Here is a 13445-nt window from a genome sequence, read left to right on the forward strand (position 1 = left end):
GGAGGCTATATACAGGGTGTTACGGTACCGAGTCAATGTGGAGGCTATATACAGGGTGTTACGGTACCGAGTCAATGTGGAGGCTATATACAGGGTATTACGGTACAGAGGCAATGTGGAGGCTATATACAGGGTGTTATGGTACCGAGTCAATGTGGAGGCTATATACAGTAATATATGCCATTTAGCAGACGCTTTTATCCAAAGCGACTTACAGTCATGTGTGCATACATTCTACGTATGGGTGGTCCCGGGGATCGAACCCACTACCCTGGCATTACAAGCGCCATGCTCTACCAACTGAGCTACAGAATGACCAACCGGAGGCTATATACAGGGTGTTACGGTACAGAGTCAATGTGGAGGCTATATACAGGGGGTACTGGAATGAATGAAATACTCTTATTAAATACTTTTTTCTTTACATAGTTGAATGTGCTGTCAACAAAATCACACTTATTTTCCACCATAATTTGTAAATAAATTCATTAAAAAAATATATTTGTTTAATATATTTATTTGTTTGTCACCGTTGAAGTGTACCTATGATGATAATTACAGGCCTCTCTCATCTTTTTAAGTGGGAGAACTTGCACAATTGGTGGCTGACTAGACTAAATACTTGTTCTCCCCACCGTACTTATGGACAGCAGTAGTTATATAGGATGAACCATGACTAGAATACAGTATATATAGTACCGTTCAAAGGTTTGGGGTCACTAGAAAATGTCCTTGTTTTCCATGAAAACATGAAATGAGTCGCTACATGAATAGGAAATATAGTCAAGACGTTGAGGTTATAAATAATTATTTTTAATTTAGAAAGCGAGAGAGAGACCAGAGAGATCGAGAGACCAGAACGAAGGGTTCAGCAGACAAGGACATTCTGTTGACCAAGAACCCTTTTGTCTTTCAACGTGTTCTCCTGACGATGGTTCTTGTTCCGGGGCAAAGTGCACGTTCCTTCCTGATGACTGAGGCTGTAGTATCCCAAATAGCACCCTATTCCATTTATAGTGCACTACCTTCCCCCTGGTCAAAAGTAGTGCACTACACTTGAGTTAACAAAACATTAGGAACACCTGCTTTTTTTCCCCCATGACCCAGGTGATAAGGTCCCTTATTGATGTCACTTGTTAAATCCCCTTTAAAATCAGTGTAGATGAAGGGGAAGAGACAAGGGTTCAATAAGGATTGTTAAGCTTCAAGACATGGATTGTGTTTGTGTGCCATTCAGAGTGACAAAATACAAGACTAAATATTTACAGTGCTTTCAGAAAGTCTTCCTTCTGCTGGACTTATCCCACGTTTTGTTGTGTTACAGCCTGAATTAAAAAATGGATTAAATTTAGATTGTCATCACTGGCCTACACACAATACCCCATAATGTGAAAGTGATCATGTTTTTAAAAATGAAGAGCTGAAATGTCTTGAGTCAATAATTATTCAACCACTTTGTTATGGTAAGGAGCCTAAATGTGCTTAACAAGTCACATGATAAGTTGCATGGACTCACTCTGTGTGCAATAATAGTGTTTAACATGATTTTTTAATGACTACCTCATCTCTGTACCCCACACATTCAATTATCTGTAAGGTCGAGCAGTGAATTTCAAACACAGGTTCAACCACAAAGACCAGGTAGGTTTTCCAATGCCTCAGAAAGAAGGGACCCTATTGGTAGATTGGTAAAAATATATATAGCAGACATTGAATATCCCTTTGAGCATGGTGAAGTTATTAATTACACCATGAGGCTTTAAAACAGTTACAGAGTTTAATGGCTGTGATTGGAGAAAACTCAGGATGGATCAACAACATTGTAATTACTCCACAATACGAACATAATTGGCAGAGTGAAAAGAAGGAAGCCTGTACAGAATAAAAAATATTCCAAAACATGCATCCTGTTTACAACAAGACACTAAAGTAATACTGCAACAAATGTGGCTAAGCAATTCACTTTTTATCCTGAATACAAAGTGTTGTGTTTGGGACAAATCCAATACAACACATTACTGAGTACCACGGCATCATGTTATGGGTATGCTTGTCATCGTTAAGGACTGGTAAGTTTTTCAGGATAAAAAATAAATGAAATGGAGCTAAGTACAGGTGAAATCCTACAGGAATCCTGGTTCAGTCTGCTTTCCACCAGATACTGGGAGATGAATTTACCTTTCAGCAGGACAATAACCTAAAACACAAGGTCAAATCTGCACTGGAGTTGCTTTACCGAGTGAATGTTCCTGAGAAGCCAAGATACTGTTTTGACTTAAATCTACTTGAAAATGTATGGCAAGACCTGAAAATGGTTGTCTAGCAATGATCAACAACCAATTTGAAAAGATTAAATGGGCAAATGTTGCACAATCCAGGTGTGGAAAGCTCTTGGGAGATTTACCCAGAAAGACTCACAGATGTAATCGCTCCCAAAGGTGATTCTAACATGTATTAACTCGGGGGTGTGAATACTTATGTAAATGAGATATTTCTGCATTTCATATTTATTCAATTTGATAACAATTCTAAAAACATATTTTTTTTTTTTAGCTTTGTCATTATGGGGTATTGTGATGTCATTACGGGGTATTGTGATGTCATGTCATTACGGGGTATTGTGATGTCATTACGGGGTATTGTGATGTCATTACGGGGTATTGTGATGTCATTACGGGGTATTGTGATGTCATTACGGGGTATTGTGATGTCATTACGGGGTATTGTGATGTCATTACGGGGTATTGTGATGTCATTACGGGGTATTGTGATGTCATTACGGGGTATTGTGATGTCATTACGGGGTATTGTGATGTCATTACGGGGTATTGTGTGTAGATGGGTGAGAAATGTTTTATATTTAATACATTGAGTTCAGGCTGTAACATACCACAATGTGAAATCAGTGAAGGGGTCTGACTATGTAAGTGCCTTTTGAATGGTGTACGGTGCCAGACGCACCGGTTTGTGGCAAGAACTGCAACGCTGTGGAACGCTTTCAACACTATAGGTGAGGGGACTCTTCTCTAGGTTCCTCTCTGTCGGTGAGGGGACTCTTCTCTAGGTTCATCTCTGTCGGTGAGGGGACTCTTCTCTAGGTTCATCTCTGTCGGTGAGGGGACTCTTCTCTAGGTTCATCTCTGTCGGTGAGGGGACTCTTCTCTAGGTTCATCTCTGTCGGTGAGGGGACTCTTCTCTAGGTTCATCTCTGTCGGTGAGGGGACTCTTCTCTAGGTTCATCTCTGTCGGTGAGGGGACTCTTCTCTAGGTTCATCTCTGTCGGTGAGGGGACTCTTCTCTAGGTTCATCTCAGTCGGTGAGGGGACTCTTCTCTAGGTTCATCTCTGTCGGTGAGGGGACTCTTCTCTAGGTTCATCTCTGTCAGTGAGGGCCCTGTTTGTGTGAACAGTCTCAGGACCAGCTGGCTGAGGGGACTCTTCTCTAGGTTCATCTCTCTATCGGTGAGGGCCCTGTGGGATCAAGTGCCTTTGAACCGATATGGTAGTAGGTGCCAGACGCACCAGTTTGTGTCAAGAACTGCAACGCTGTGTATTAATAATGGTCCACCACCTAAAGGACATCCAACCAACTTGACACAACTGTGGGAAGCACTGGAGTTAACATGGACCAGCATCCCTGTGGAACGCTTTCAATACCTTGTAGAGTCCACGCCCTGATGACTTGAGGCCGTTCTGAGGGCAAAATGGGGTGCAACTCAACATTAGGACGGTGTTCCTAATGTTTTGTCTAAGTGTATAGGCGTTAAGGTGCCATGGGGGAGGAAAGAAAGAGACAAAGACAAACAAATGACCAGCAATAATAACACTTTCATATTTAAAAAAAAAAAAGAAAAGAAAAATATTATTTTTGATAAATATAAAATAATATTTAAGATTGGTATCATTCCATAATAAATGTACTTCAGCGACTATGGGTTGGGGCGGAGCTATGGGTTGGGGGCGGAGCTATGTACAAAGATAAATAAATATCACACTTGTGGACTGTACAAATTCCCAGGATGCATTTGGATTATAAACGATAAGAAACATCACAGAACTTCCTTTGAGAGGAGGAGGAACAGGGGAGGAAGAGGGGAAGGAGGAGAAGAAGAGGAATCTTTGGGGGATTTGATTCCCTGTTTGTCCCTTGTGTCTTGTTTGGTTAGTCCATCCGTCAGCCTGTGAAGCCGGGTTATGGTAACTTAGTCCATCCGTCAGCCTGTGAAGGCGGGTTATGGTAACATAGTCCATCCGTCAGCCTGTGAAGGCGGGTTATGGTAACATAGTCCATCCGTCAGCCTGTGAAGGCGGGTTATGGTAACGTAGTCCATTCGTCAGCCTGTGAAGGCGGGTTATGGTAACATAGTCCATCCACCAGCCTGTGAAGGCGGGTTATGGTAACATAGTCCATCCACCAGCCTGTGAAGGCGGGTTATGGTAACTTAGTCCATCCGTCAGCCTGTGAAGGCAGGTTATGGTAACGTAGTCCATCCGTCAGCCTGTGAAGGCAGGTTATGGTAACGTAGTCCATCCGTCAGCCTGTGAAGGCAGGTTATGGTAACGTAGTCCATCCGTCAGCCTGTGAAGGCAGGTTATGGTAACGTAGTCCATCAGTCAGCCTGTGAAGGCAGGTTATGGTAACGTAGTCCATCATTCAGCCTGTGAAGGCAGGTTATGGTAACGTAGTCCATCCGTCAGCCTGTGAAGGCGGGTTATGGTAACGTAGTCCATCCGTCAGCCTGTGAAGGCGGGTTATGGTAACGTAGTCCATCCACCAGCCTGTGAACATTGGTTTGAAAGCCGCCATCTTCTCGTATGTGTGTCTAAATATTTAGCTGTGTGATTCTAGCTTTAATAACTCAAATATTTTTCATTGTGCTCCTAAATTACTTTGTGTGCGCCAACATTTTTCAACAGGTGCACACATGCTCCTAGTAAAAAGGGTCAGCGTACAGCCATGCTTTAAAACCTCCTGGAAGAAGAACCAGTCAATCAGCCAGTGAGTTCTACAGGCAGAAGAACCAGTCAGTCAGCCAGTGAGTTCTACTGGCAGAAGAACCAGTCAGCCAGCCAGTGAGTTCTACTGGCAGAAGAACCAGTCAGTCAGCCAGTGAGTTCTACAGGCAGAGGAACCAGCCAGTCAGCCAGTTAGTTCTACAGGCAGCTCCCTACTACACAGCACTTCCCACTGTCTTGCTAACAGACATATCAGCCTCTCCCTGCTGTCTGCTCCGGGGACATAGATACACCACAGTACCTCGCTCTCTGTTCTGCCACATCTCCTCCCCTTCTCCCCTCCTCCTCCTCCTCCCACCTCCTCTTCTCCAAAGTGGTCCATGGTAAGCTGACAGAGGAGGTCTGGCCCAGGGACATCGTCGAAGACTACCGTCAGCGCCTGCGGGTACGTCTGGTCACCCATGAGGACTCTATCCAGGTCTCTTATTCGTCGAGCGTCGGTCAGTTGGTACTTGTCTCGGGGAGGGGGCTCCTTGGCAAAGTCCGGCAGTGGATAGCTGATGTAATCCTCATCCAACAGGAAAATGTCTGTGCTGGTTAGGATCAGAGTCTTAGGATGGAGGACAGGCCTGGGGGTGGAGGGAGCCTGGGGAGGCAGGCTCTGTTGGGGGATATGGGGCCTGGACGAGGGGGCTGGACCTGGAGCCTGGGGGTAGGGGTGAAGACGGGGTTGGCTAGCAGAGACCGGGCTCTGGGGGTGGAGGTGAGACTTTCTATCCCCCTGCAGACCCCCAGTGGAAGTCTGTCTGTCTGCAGCTGGGGTCTGGGAGAAACCTAGCCCCTGGGTCTGGGAGAAACCTAGCCCCTGGGTCTGGGAGAAACCTAGCCCCTGGGTCTGGGAGAAACCTAGCCCCTGGGTCTGGGAGAAACCTAGCCCCTGGGTCTGGGAGAAACCTAGCCCCTGGGTCTGCACCTGGAAGACCAGTACGTAGAGCAGGATATTACAGCTGGATGCCCCAGAAGGACCTTTCCTCTCGGCTACGATAAAGGTCAGGTCTCCAATCTCTTCTTCGCTGGGGTAGATGAACTTTACCCTGCTAGAGTGGACCAGTTCATAGTTCCCCATCTTACCTGGGAGTAGACAACACAGTAGGACAAAAGGACTCATTTAGTTTGGTACGTCAACACAGTAGGACAAAAAGGACTCATTTGGTCTTAATCCCAAATAGAACCTCCTAGATTCTACCCCTGTTATTGTGGAGATCTGTTTCTTAAACCTGGACATTCCACTCACATCTCCGCAAGGGTATTTTACTGATGAAAACGTACAGATGTAAAATGTTACGAATACCTGTAGATTTATTTCCAAACTGTGTGTAGAAGTCTTGTTCGGAGGGTTCAGGAGAGGGTAGTTTGTCCTGTAGAGAGAGGACCGTCATCAGCTGCTGCAGGAAGCGGTGTGTCCCGTAACTGTCCCTCGTCAGACAGCAGATGATGTGGTCCGCTGACGGGCCTGGAGACAAATAATACACAACACAGATTACAGTCAGCCCAGTCACCAGCCTAGCCCAGGCCCCAGCCCAGTAGTCAGCCCAGTCCAGCCCAGCAGCCAGCCCAGACCCCAGCCCAGTCCAGCAGCCAGCCCAGGCCCCAGCCCAGTAGTCAGCCCAGTCCAGCAGCCAAGCCCAGACCCCAGCCCAGTCCAGCAGCCAGCCCAGACCCCAGTCCAGTCCAGCAGCCAGCCCAGACCCCAGCCCAGTCCAGCAGCCAGCCCAGTCCAGCAGCCAGCCCAGACCAGCAGCCAGCCCAGACCAGCAGCCAGCCCAGACCAGCAGCCAGCCCAGACCAGCAGCCAGCCCAGTCCCCAGCCCAGTCCAGTCCAGCAGCCAGCCCAGTCACCGGCAGCCAGTCCAGCAGCCAGCCCAGTCCCCGGCAGCCGGCCCAGTCACCAGCCAGCCCAGTCAAGCCACCAGCCAGCCCAGTCAAGCCACCAGCCAAGCCCAGTCCACCAGCCAAGCCCAGTCCAGTCCAGCAGCCAGCCCAGCAGCCAGCCCAGTCCAGCCACCAGCCCAGTCCAGCCACCAGCCCAGCCACCAGCCAGTCCGGTCCAGCAGCCAAGCCCAGCCACCAGCCAGCCCGGTCCAGCAGCCAAGCCCGGTCCAACAGCCAGCCCGGTCCAGCAGCCAGTCCAGCAGCCAGCCCAGTCCAGCCACCAGCCAGCCCAGTCCAGCAGCCAGCCCAGTCCAGCAGCCAGCCCAGTCCAGCAGCCAGCAGCCAAGCCCAGTCCACCAGCCAAGCCCAGTCCAGTCCAGCAGCCAGCCCAGCAGCCAGCCCAGCAGCCAGCCCAGTCCAGCCACCAGCCCAGTCCAGCCACCAGCCCAGCCACCAGCCAGTCCGGTCCAGCAGCCAAGCCCAGCCACCAGCCAAGCCCGGTCCAACAGCCAAGCCCGGTCCAACAGCCAGCCCGGTCCAGCAGCCAGCCCAGCAGCCAGCCCAGTCCAGCCACCAGCCAGCCCAGTCCAGCAGCCAGCCCAGTCCAGCCACCAGCCAGCCCAGTCCAGCAGCCAGCCCAGTCCAGCAGCCAGCCCAGTCCAGCAGCCAGCCCAGTCCAGCAGCCAGCAGCCAAGCCCAGTCCAGCCAGCCCAGTCCAGCCAGCAGCCAGCCCAGTCCAGCCAGCAGCCAGCCCAGTCCAGCCAGCAGCCAGCCCAGTCCAGCCAGCCCAGTCCAGCCAGCAGCCAGCCCAGTCCAGCCAGCAGCCAGCCCAGTCCAGCCAGCCCAGTCCAGCAGCCAGCCCAGTCCAGCAGCCAGCCCAGACAACACAAGTAACATACTACACAGAACAAAAATATAAACACAACATGTAAAGTGTTGGTCCCATGTTTCCTGAACTGAAATAAAAGATCCCAGCAATGTTCCATACACACAAAAAGCTTATTTATCAAATGTTTGTTTGCATCCCTGTCAGTGAACATTTCTCCTTTGCCAAGATAATCCATCCACCTGACAGGTCTGGCATATCAAGAAGTTGATTTAAACAGCATGATCATTACACAGGTGCGCCTTGTGCTGGGGGACAATAAAACGCCGTGTGGGCGAGCGGTTTGCTGATGTCAACGTTGCTAACAGAGTGCCCCATGGTGGCGGTGGGCTTTTGATAAGGGCAGGCATATGCTACGTACAACGAACACAATTGCATTTTATCAATGGCAATTTGAATGCACAGAGACGAGATCCCGAGGCCCATTATTGTGCCATTCATCCACCGCCATCACCTCCAGTTTCAGCATGATAATACACAGCCCCATGTCACAAGGATCTGTACACAATTCCTGGAAGCTGAAAATGTACCAGTTCTTCCATGGCCTCCGTACTCACCAGACACGTTACCTATTGAGCATGTTTGGGATGCTCTGGATCGACGTGTACGACAGCGTGTTCCAGTTCCCGCCAATATCCAGCAACTTCGCACAGCCATTGAAGAGGAGTGGGACAACATTCCACAGGCCACAATCAACAGCCTGATCAACTCTATGTGAAGGAGATGTGTCGCACTGCATGAGACAAACGGTGGTCACACCAGATACTGACTGGTTCTGATCCACACCAGATACTGACTGGTGTTCTGATCCACACCAGATACTGACTGGTGTTCTGATCCACACCAGATACTGACTGGTGTTCTGATCCACACCAGATACTGACTGGTGTTCTGATCCACACCAGATACTGACTGGTTCTGATCCACACCAGATACTGACTGGTGTTCTGATCCACACCAGATACTGACTGGTGTTCTGATCCACACCAGATACTGACTGGTGTTCTGATCCACACCAGATACTGACTGGTGTTCTGATCCACACCAGATACTGACTGGTGTTCTGATCCACACCAGATACTGACTGGTTCTGATCCACACTCCTTACCTTTTTGTTAAAGGTATCTGTGACCAACAGATGCATATCTGTATTCCCAGTCATGTGAAATCCAGAGATTAGGGCCTAATGAATTTATTTAAATTGTCTGATTTCCTTATATGAACTGTAACTCAGTAAAATCTTTGAAGTTGTTGCATTGATATGTTTGTTCAGTATTTATTATCAGGTGAAATGATCTGGGATAGGGATTGCCATGAATTCTGGGATAGGGATTTCTATGAGTTCTGGGATAGGGATTGCCATGAATTCTGGGATAGGGATTGCCATGAATTCTGGGATAGGGATTGCCATGAATTCTGGGATAGGGATTGCCATGAATTCTGGGATAGGGATTGCCATGAATTCTGGGATAGGGATTGCCATGAATTCTGGGATAGGGATTGCCATGAATTCTGGGATAGGGATTAGCCATGAATTCTGGGATAGGGATTGCCATGAATTCTGGGATTGCCAGGGGGATTGCCATGAATTCTGGGATAGGGATTGCCATGAATTCTGGGATAGGGATTGCCATGAATTCTGGGATAGGGATTGCCATGAATTCTGGGATAGGGATTGCCATGAATTCTGGGATAGGGATTGCCATGAATTCTGGGATAGGGATTGCCATGAATTCTGGGATAGGGATTTCCATGAGTTCTGGGATTGGGATTTCTATGAATTCAGACAACACGTCACAGTATGTTCAACTGTTTTTAACATCCTGATCCTAGTCCTCTCTGACACTGTGGTCATCCATTCATTCTCCCTACTCACCCACCACCCTGAAGTACTGGTCAAACAGGCCCACGTTGACAGAGTGGAGGTCGTGGAGGTCGATGGTGAAACAGTAAGACATGATCAGCTCTGGGTCCCGATGGTCACAGTGACTCCAGTCCCACAGTACTGAAGGATAAAGACAGCACACATTACTACACACCCACAGTATAAAGACAGCACTCATTACTACACACCCACAGTACTAAAGGATAAAGACAACACACATTACTACAGACCCACAGTATAAAGACAGCACTCATTACTACAGACCCACAGTATAAAGACAGCACTCATTACTACAGACCCACAGTATAGACAGCACTCATTACTACAGACCCACAGTATAAAGACAGCACACATTACTACAGACCCACAGTATAAAGACAGCACTCATTACTACAGACCCACAGTATAAAGACTGCACTCATTACTACAGACCCACAGTATAAAGACAGCACTCATTACTACAGACCCACAGTATAAAGACAGCACACATTACAGACCCACAGTATAAAGACAGCACACATTACTACAGACCAACAGTATAAAGACAGCACTCATTACTACAGAACAAAAGTATAAAGACAGCACTCATTACTACAGACCAACAGTACTAAAGGATAAAGACAACACACATTACTACAATTTTAAGGTGTTTACATGACTAATGCCATACTCAGCCTACTACCATAATCAGTTATATTTAGAGTTACTGGTGTGCATGTAAACATACTCACTCAGACAGACAGACTCTCCCTCAAACTCATGCAGCTCTTTTCAACTGATATTTTTCCTAATGTGTCTGGTCACTGAGCGTAGCTGCCGTGCAGTGTGTGTGTGTTTTTGTCTTACGTGATTGGTCATTGAGCGTGGAGGCGGAGTCATCCAGCAGGAAGTAAAGGGCTTTAGTAGAGAGCATGATACAGGAAGTGGCCTCGACGTCAGGTGACTTATAAAAAACCACCGATGACCACAGGATGTGATGCAGCTCTTCCTTCTCTTCCTGGTCAAAACACACACACAGACCATCCCCTTTAGACATCACAGGCACAGACCATCCCCTTTAAACATCACAGGCACAGACCATCCCCTTTAAACATCACAGACATCACAGGCAGTAAGAAGTCAATTGTTGTTGATGAATGGGCGTCAAGGTTTCAGTTAGCTGGAAATTAACGGCTTTTGGCTGCCAACATGTTTTTATGAAAAGCTTCTCTTTTTGTTGCCGACCAAATTGTCCAGGAGAAAAAAAAAGAAAAAAAAAATCACATGGAAAAATGATGGAAATACCAGCCGATGCATTCCATCTTCAAAGGAACTTCCTACCTCTGATTGGATAGATGTGTTACTGAAAAGGAACTTCCTACCTCTGATTGGATAGATGTGTTACTGAAAAGGAACTTCCTACCTCTGATTGGATAGATGTGTTACTGAAAAGGAACTTCCTACCTCTGATTGGATAAATGTGTTACTGAAAAGGAACAATCCCTCCTTACCATTGCGAACCAATACTGAACAAAAGCCTAGACTAATCCTAATTGAAATATCATAAAAGTATTCAAATAAGTTAAAGAGTATATCCAAAATATTATATTAACAACATGTTTGATGTCCTAAAGTTGCAGATTTTTTTTTTTTTAAAGGGGAATAAAATTATGATAAAAGTCTGTTTATGGCCATACACTGACTTTTATGATTATTTTATTCCCCTTTTAAAAAAAAAAAAAATCTCAGCTTTATTTTGAATGACAAATATTTCAGGCCACAAGAAGTGGAATTGTACAAACACCACCAAGGTAAAAAATATATTTAAAAAATCGAATGAGAACTCAAAAAGAAAGGAACAGCTGAGAAAAGCTTATATGAAAGAAACCTAGAGTTGACCTAGAGCCCCCTGCCACAGTATTCTACCAATGTACAACCGACCTCCAACGCATTTAGTAGCCTAATAGGAGGTGCACTATTGTTAAGTGACTGTCCCACTGGATGTCATAAGGTGAATGCACCAATTTGTAAGTCGCTCTGGATAAGAGCGTCTGCTAAATGACTTAAATGTAAATGTAAATGTAGGATGAGGCACAAATGTGAATCATTTTAAAAAAGGGCAACTCCTCCATTTTTTTTAACCTCGTGTTCATGATCTCCAGCACAATACCAGTGTCAACATAGGTGGGAAAAAAAGCACATTTCAAAGTTTTGTAGAAAAGTGGGGGGGGGGGGGGGTTTGGGGGGGGGTGTTAAAGTTATACGCGATGACATCATCAAAAGGTAAGACGTTTTAAAAACAGTGATTGTAAAACACTGAAATTCGCAGAGACGTAGGGAGCAAGAAACTCGTTGCAGGTTTTGAAAGTCAATGTTTTTTTTTTTTAACTTCAAATCGTACCCTGTGATGTCACAGAGAAGCATTTTTAGGACATTTCTTCTCTTTTTAACCAGATCGTAGAAATCGTTTTCACATACAGGGCATTCAGACCCCTTAACTTTTTTCACATTTTGTTACGTTACAGACGTATTCTAAAAATGGATGCAAGTGTTTTTTTTTCACATCCTCGAACTACACAATATCCCTGTAACGACATCACAATGCCCCCCTAACGACATCACAATGCCCCCCTAACGACATCACAATGCCCCCCTAACGACATCACAATGCCCCCTAACGACATCACAATGCCCCCTAACGACATCACAATGCCCCCTAACGACATCACAATGCCCCCTAACGACATCACAATGCCCCCTAACGACATCACAATGCCCCCCTAACGACATCACAATGCCCCCATAACGACATCACAATGCCCCCTAACGACATCACAATACCCCATAACGACAAAGCAAAAAGTTTTTTTGACATTTTTCAAATGTATAAAAAAAATACATTTAAATATTCAGACTCTTTACTCAGTACTTTGTTGAAGCACCTTTGGCAACGATTACAGCCTTGAGTCTTCTTGGGTAAGGTAGGACACTACAATCTCTGGACACCTGTATCTGTATTCCTCTCCAGCTCTGTCAGGTTGGATGGGGAGCGTCGCTGCACAGTTATTGTCAGGTCTCTCTCTACAGAGGAACTCTGGAGCTCTGTCAGAGTGATCGTCAGGTTCTTGGTCACCTTCCTGACCAAGGCCCTGCTCCCCCCCATTTACTCAGTTTGGCCGAGCGGACAGCTCTTGAAGGACAGACCATCTTGGTGATTCCAAACTTCTTCCATTTCAGAATGATAGGGCCACTGTGTTCTTGGGGACCTTCAATACTGCAGAAATGTTTTGGTACCCTTCCCCAGATCTGTGCCTCGACACAATCCATTCATGGAGCTCTACGGACAATTCCTTCGACCTCATGGATTGGTTTCTGCTCTGACATGCACTGTCAACTGTGGGACCTTGTAGACAGGTGTGTGCCTTTCCAAATCATGATAAATCAATTGAATTTACCACAGGTGGAGTCCAATCAAGTTGTAGAAACATCTCAAGGATGATCAATGGAAACAGGATGCACCTGATCTTAATTTAGTCTCATAGCAAAAGGGTCTGAATACTTGTGTAAATAATCTATTTCTGTTTGTTATTTTTTATACATTTGCAAAAAATAAAAAATAAACTGTTTTCGCTTTGTCACTATGGGGTATTGTGTGTAGATTGATTAAGAAAATGTTTTAATCTAATCCATTTTATAATAAAACTGATGTAACAAAATGTGGAAAAAGTCAAAGGGTCTGAATACTGTTCGCATGCACTGTACACAGACACGGGTTTGGTGTGGAAGATAATGAGGTTGACAAGTGACA

General features: G+C 46.2%; 1 protein-coding gene across 3 annotated transcripts in view; it reads right to left on the reverse strand.

The window, feature by feature from the left end:
* Positions 1-3807: 3807 nt before the first annotated feature.
* nisch (nischarin) overlaps positions 3808-13445 on the reverse strand; it is a 43841-nt gene continuing 34203 nt past the window's right edge. For 2 of the 3 annotated variants that reach the window (XM_046338562.1, XM_046338572.1), the window contains 4 exons: positions 10505-10655; positions 9650-9778; positions 6307-6468; positions 3808-6086 (listed from right to left, as the gene is read on the reverse strand). In XM_046338562.1, coding sequence (XP_046194518.1) covers positions 5140-6086; positions 6307-6468; positions 9650-9778; positions 10505-10655 — 1389 coding nt within the window. In that variant the 3' untranslated portion in view covers positions 3808-5139. The remainder of the gene's footprint in view (positions 6087-6306; positions 6469-9649; positions 9779-10504; positions 10656-13445) is intronic. The other variant, XM_046338569.1, reaches the window with a different exon arrangement.

This window comes from Oncorhynchus gorbuscha, linkage group LG03 (genome assembly GCF_021184085.1).
Source record: "Oncorhynchus gorbuscha isolate QuinsamMale2020 ecotype Even-year linkage group LG03, OgorEven_v1.0, whole genome shotgun sequence".
NCBI classification, from domain to species: Eukaryota; Metazoa; Chordata; class Actinopteri; order Salmoniformes; family Salmonidae; genus Oncorhynchus; species Oncorhynchus gorbuscha.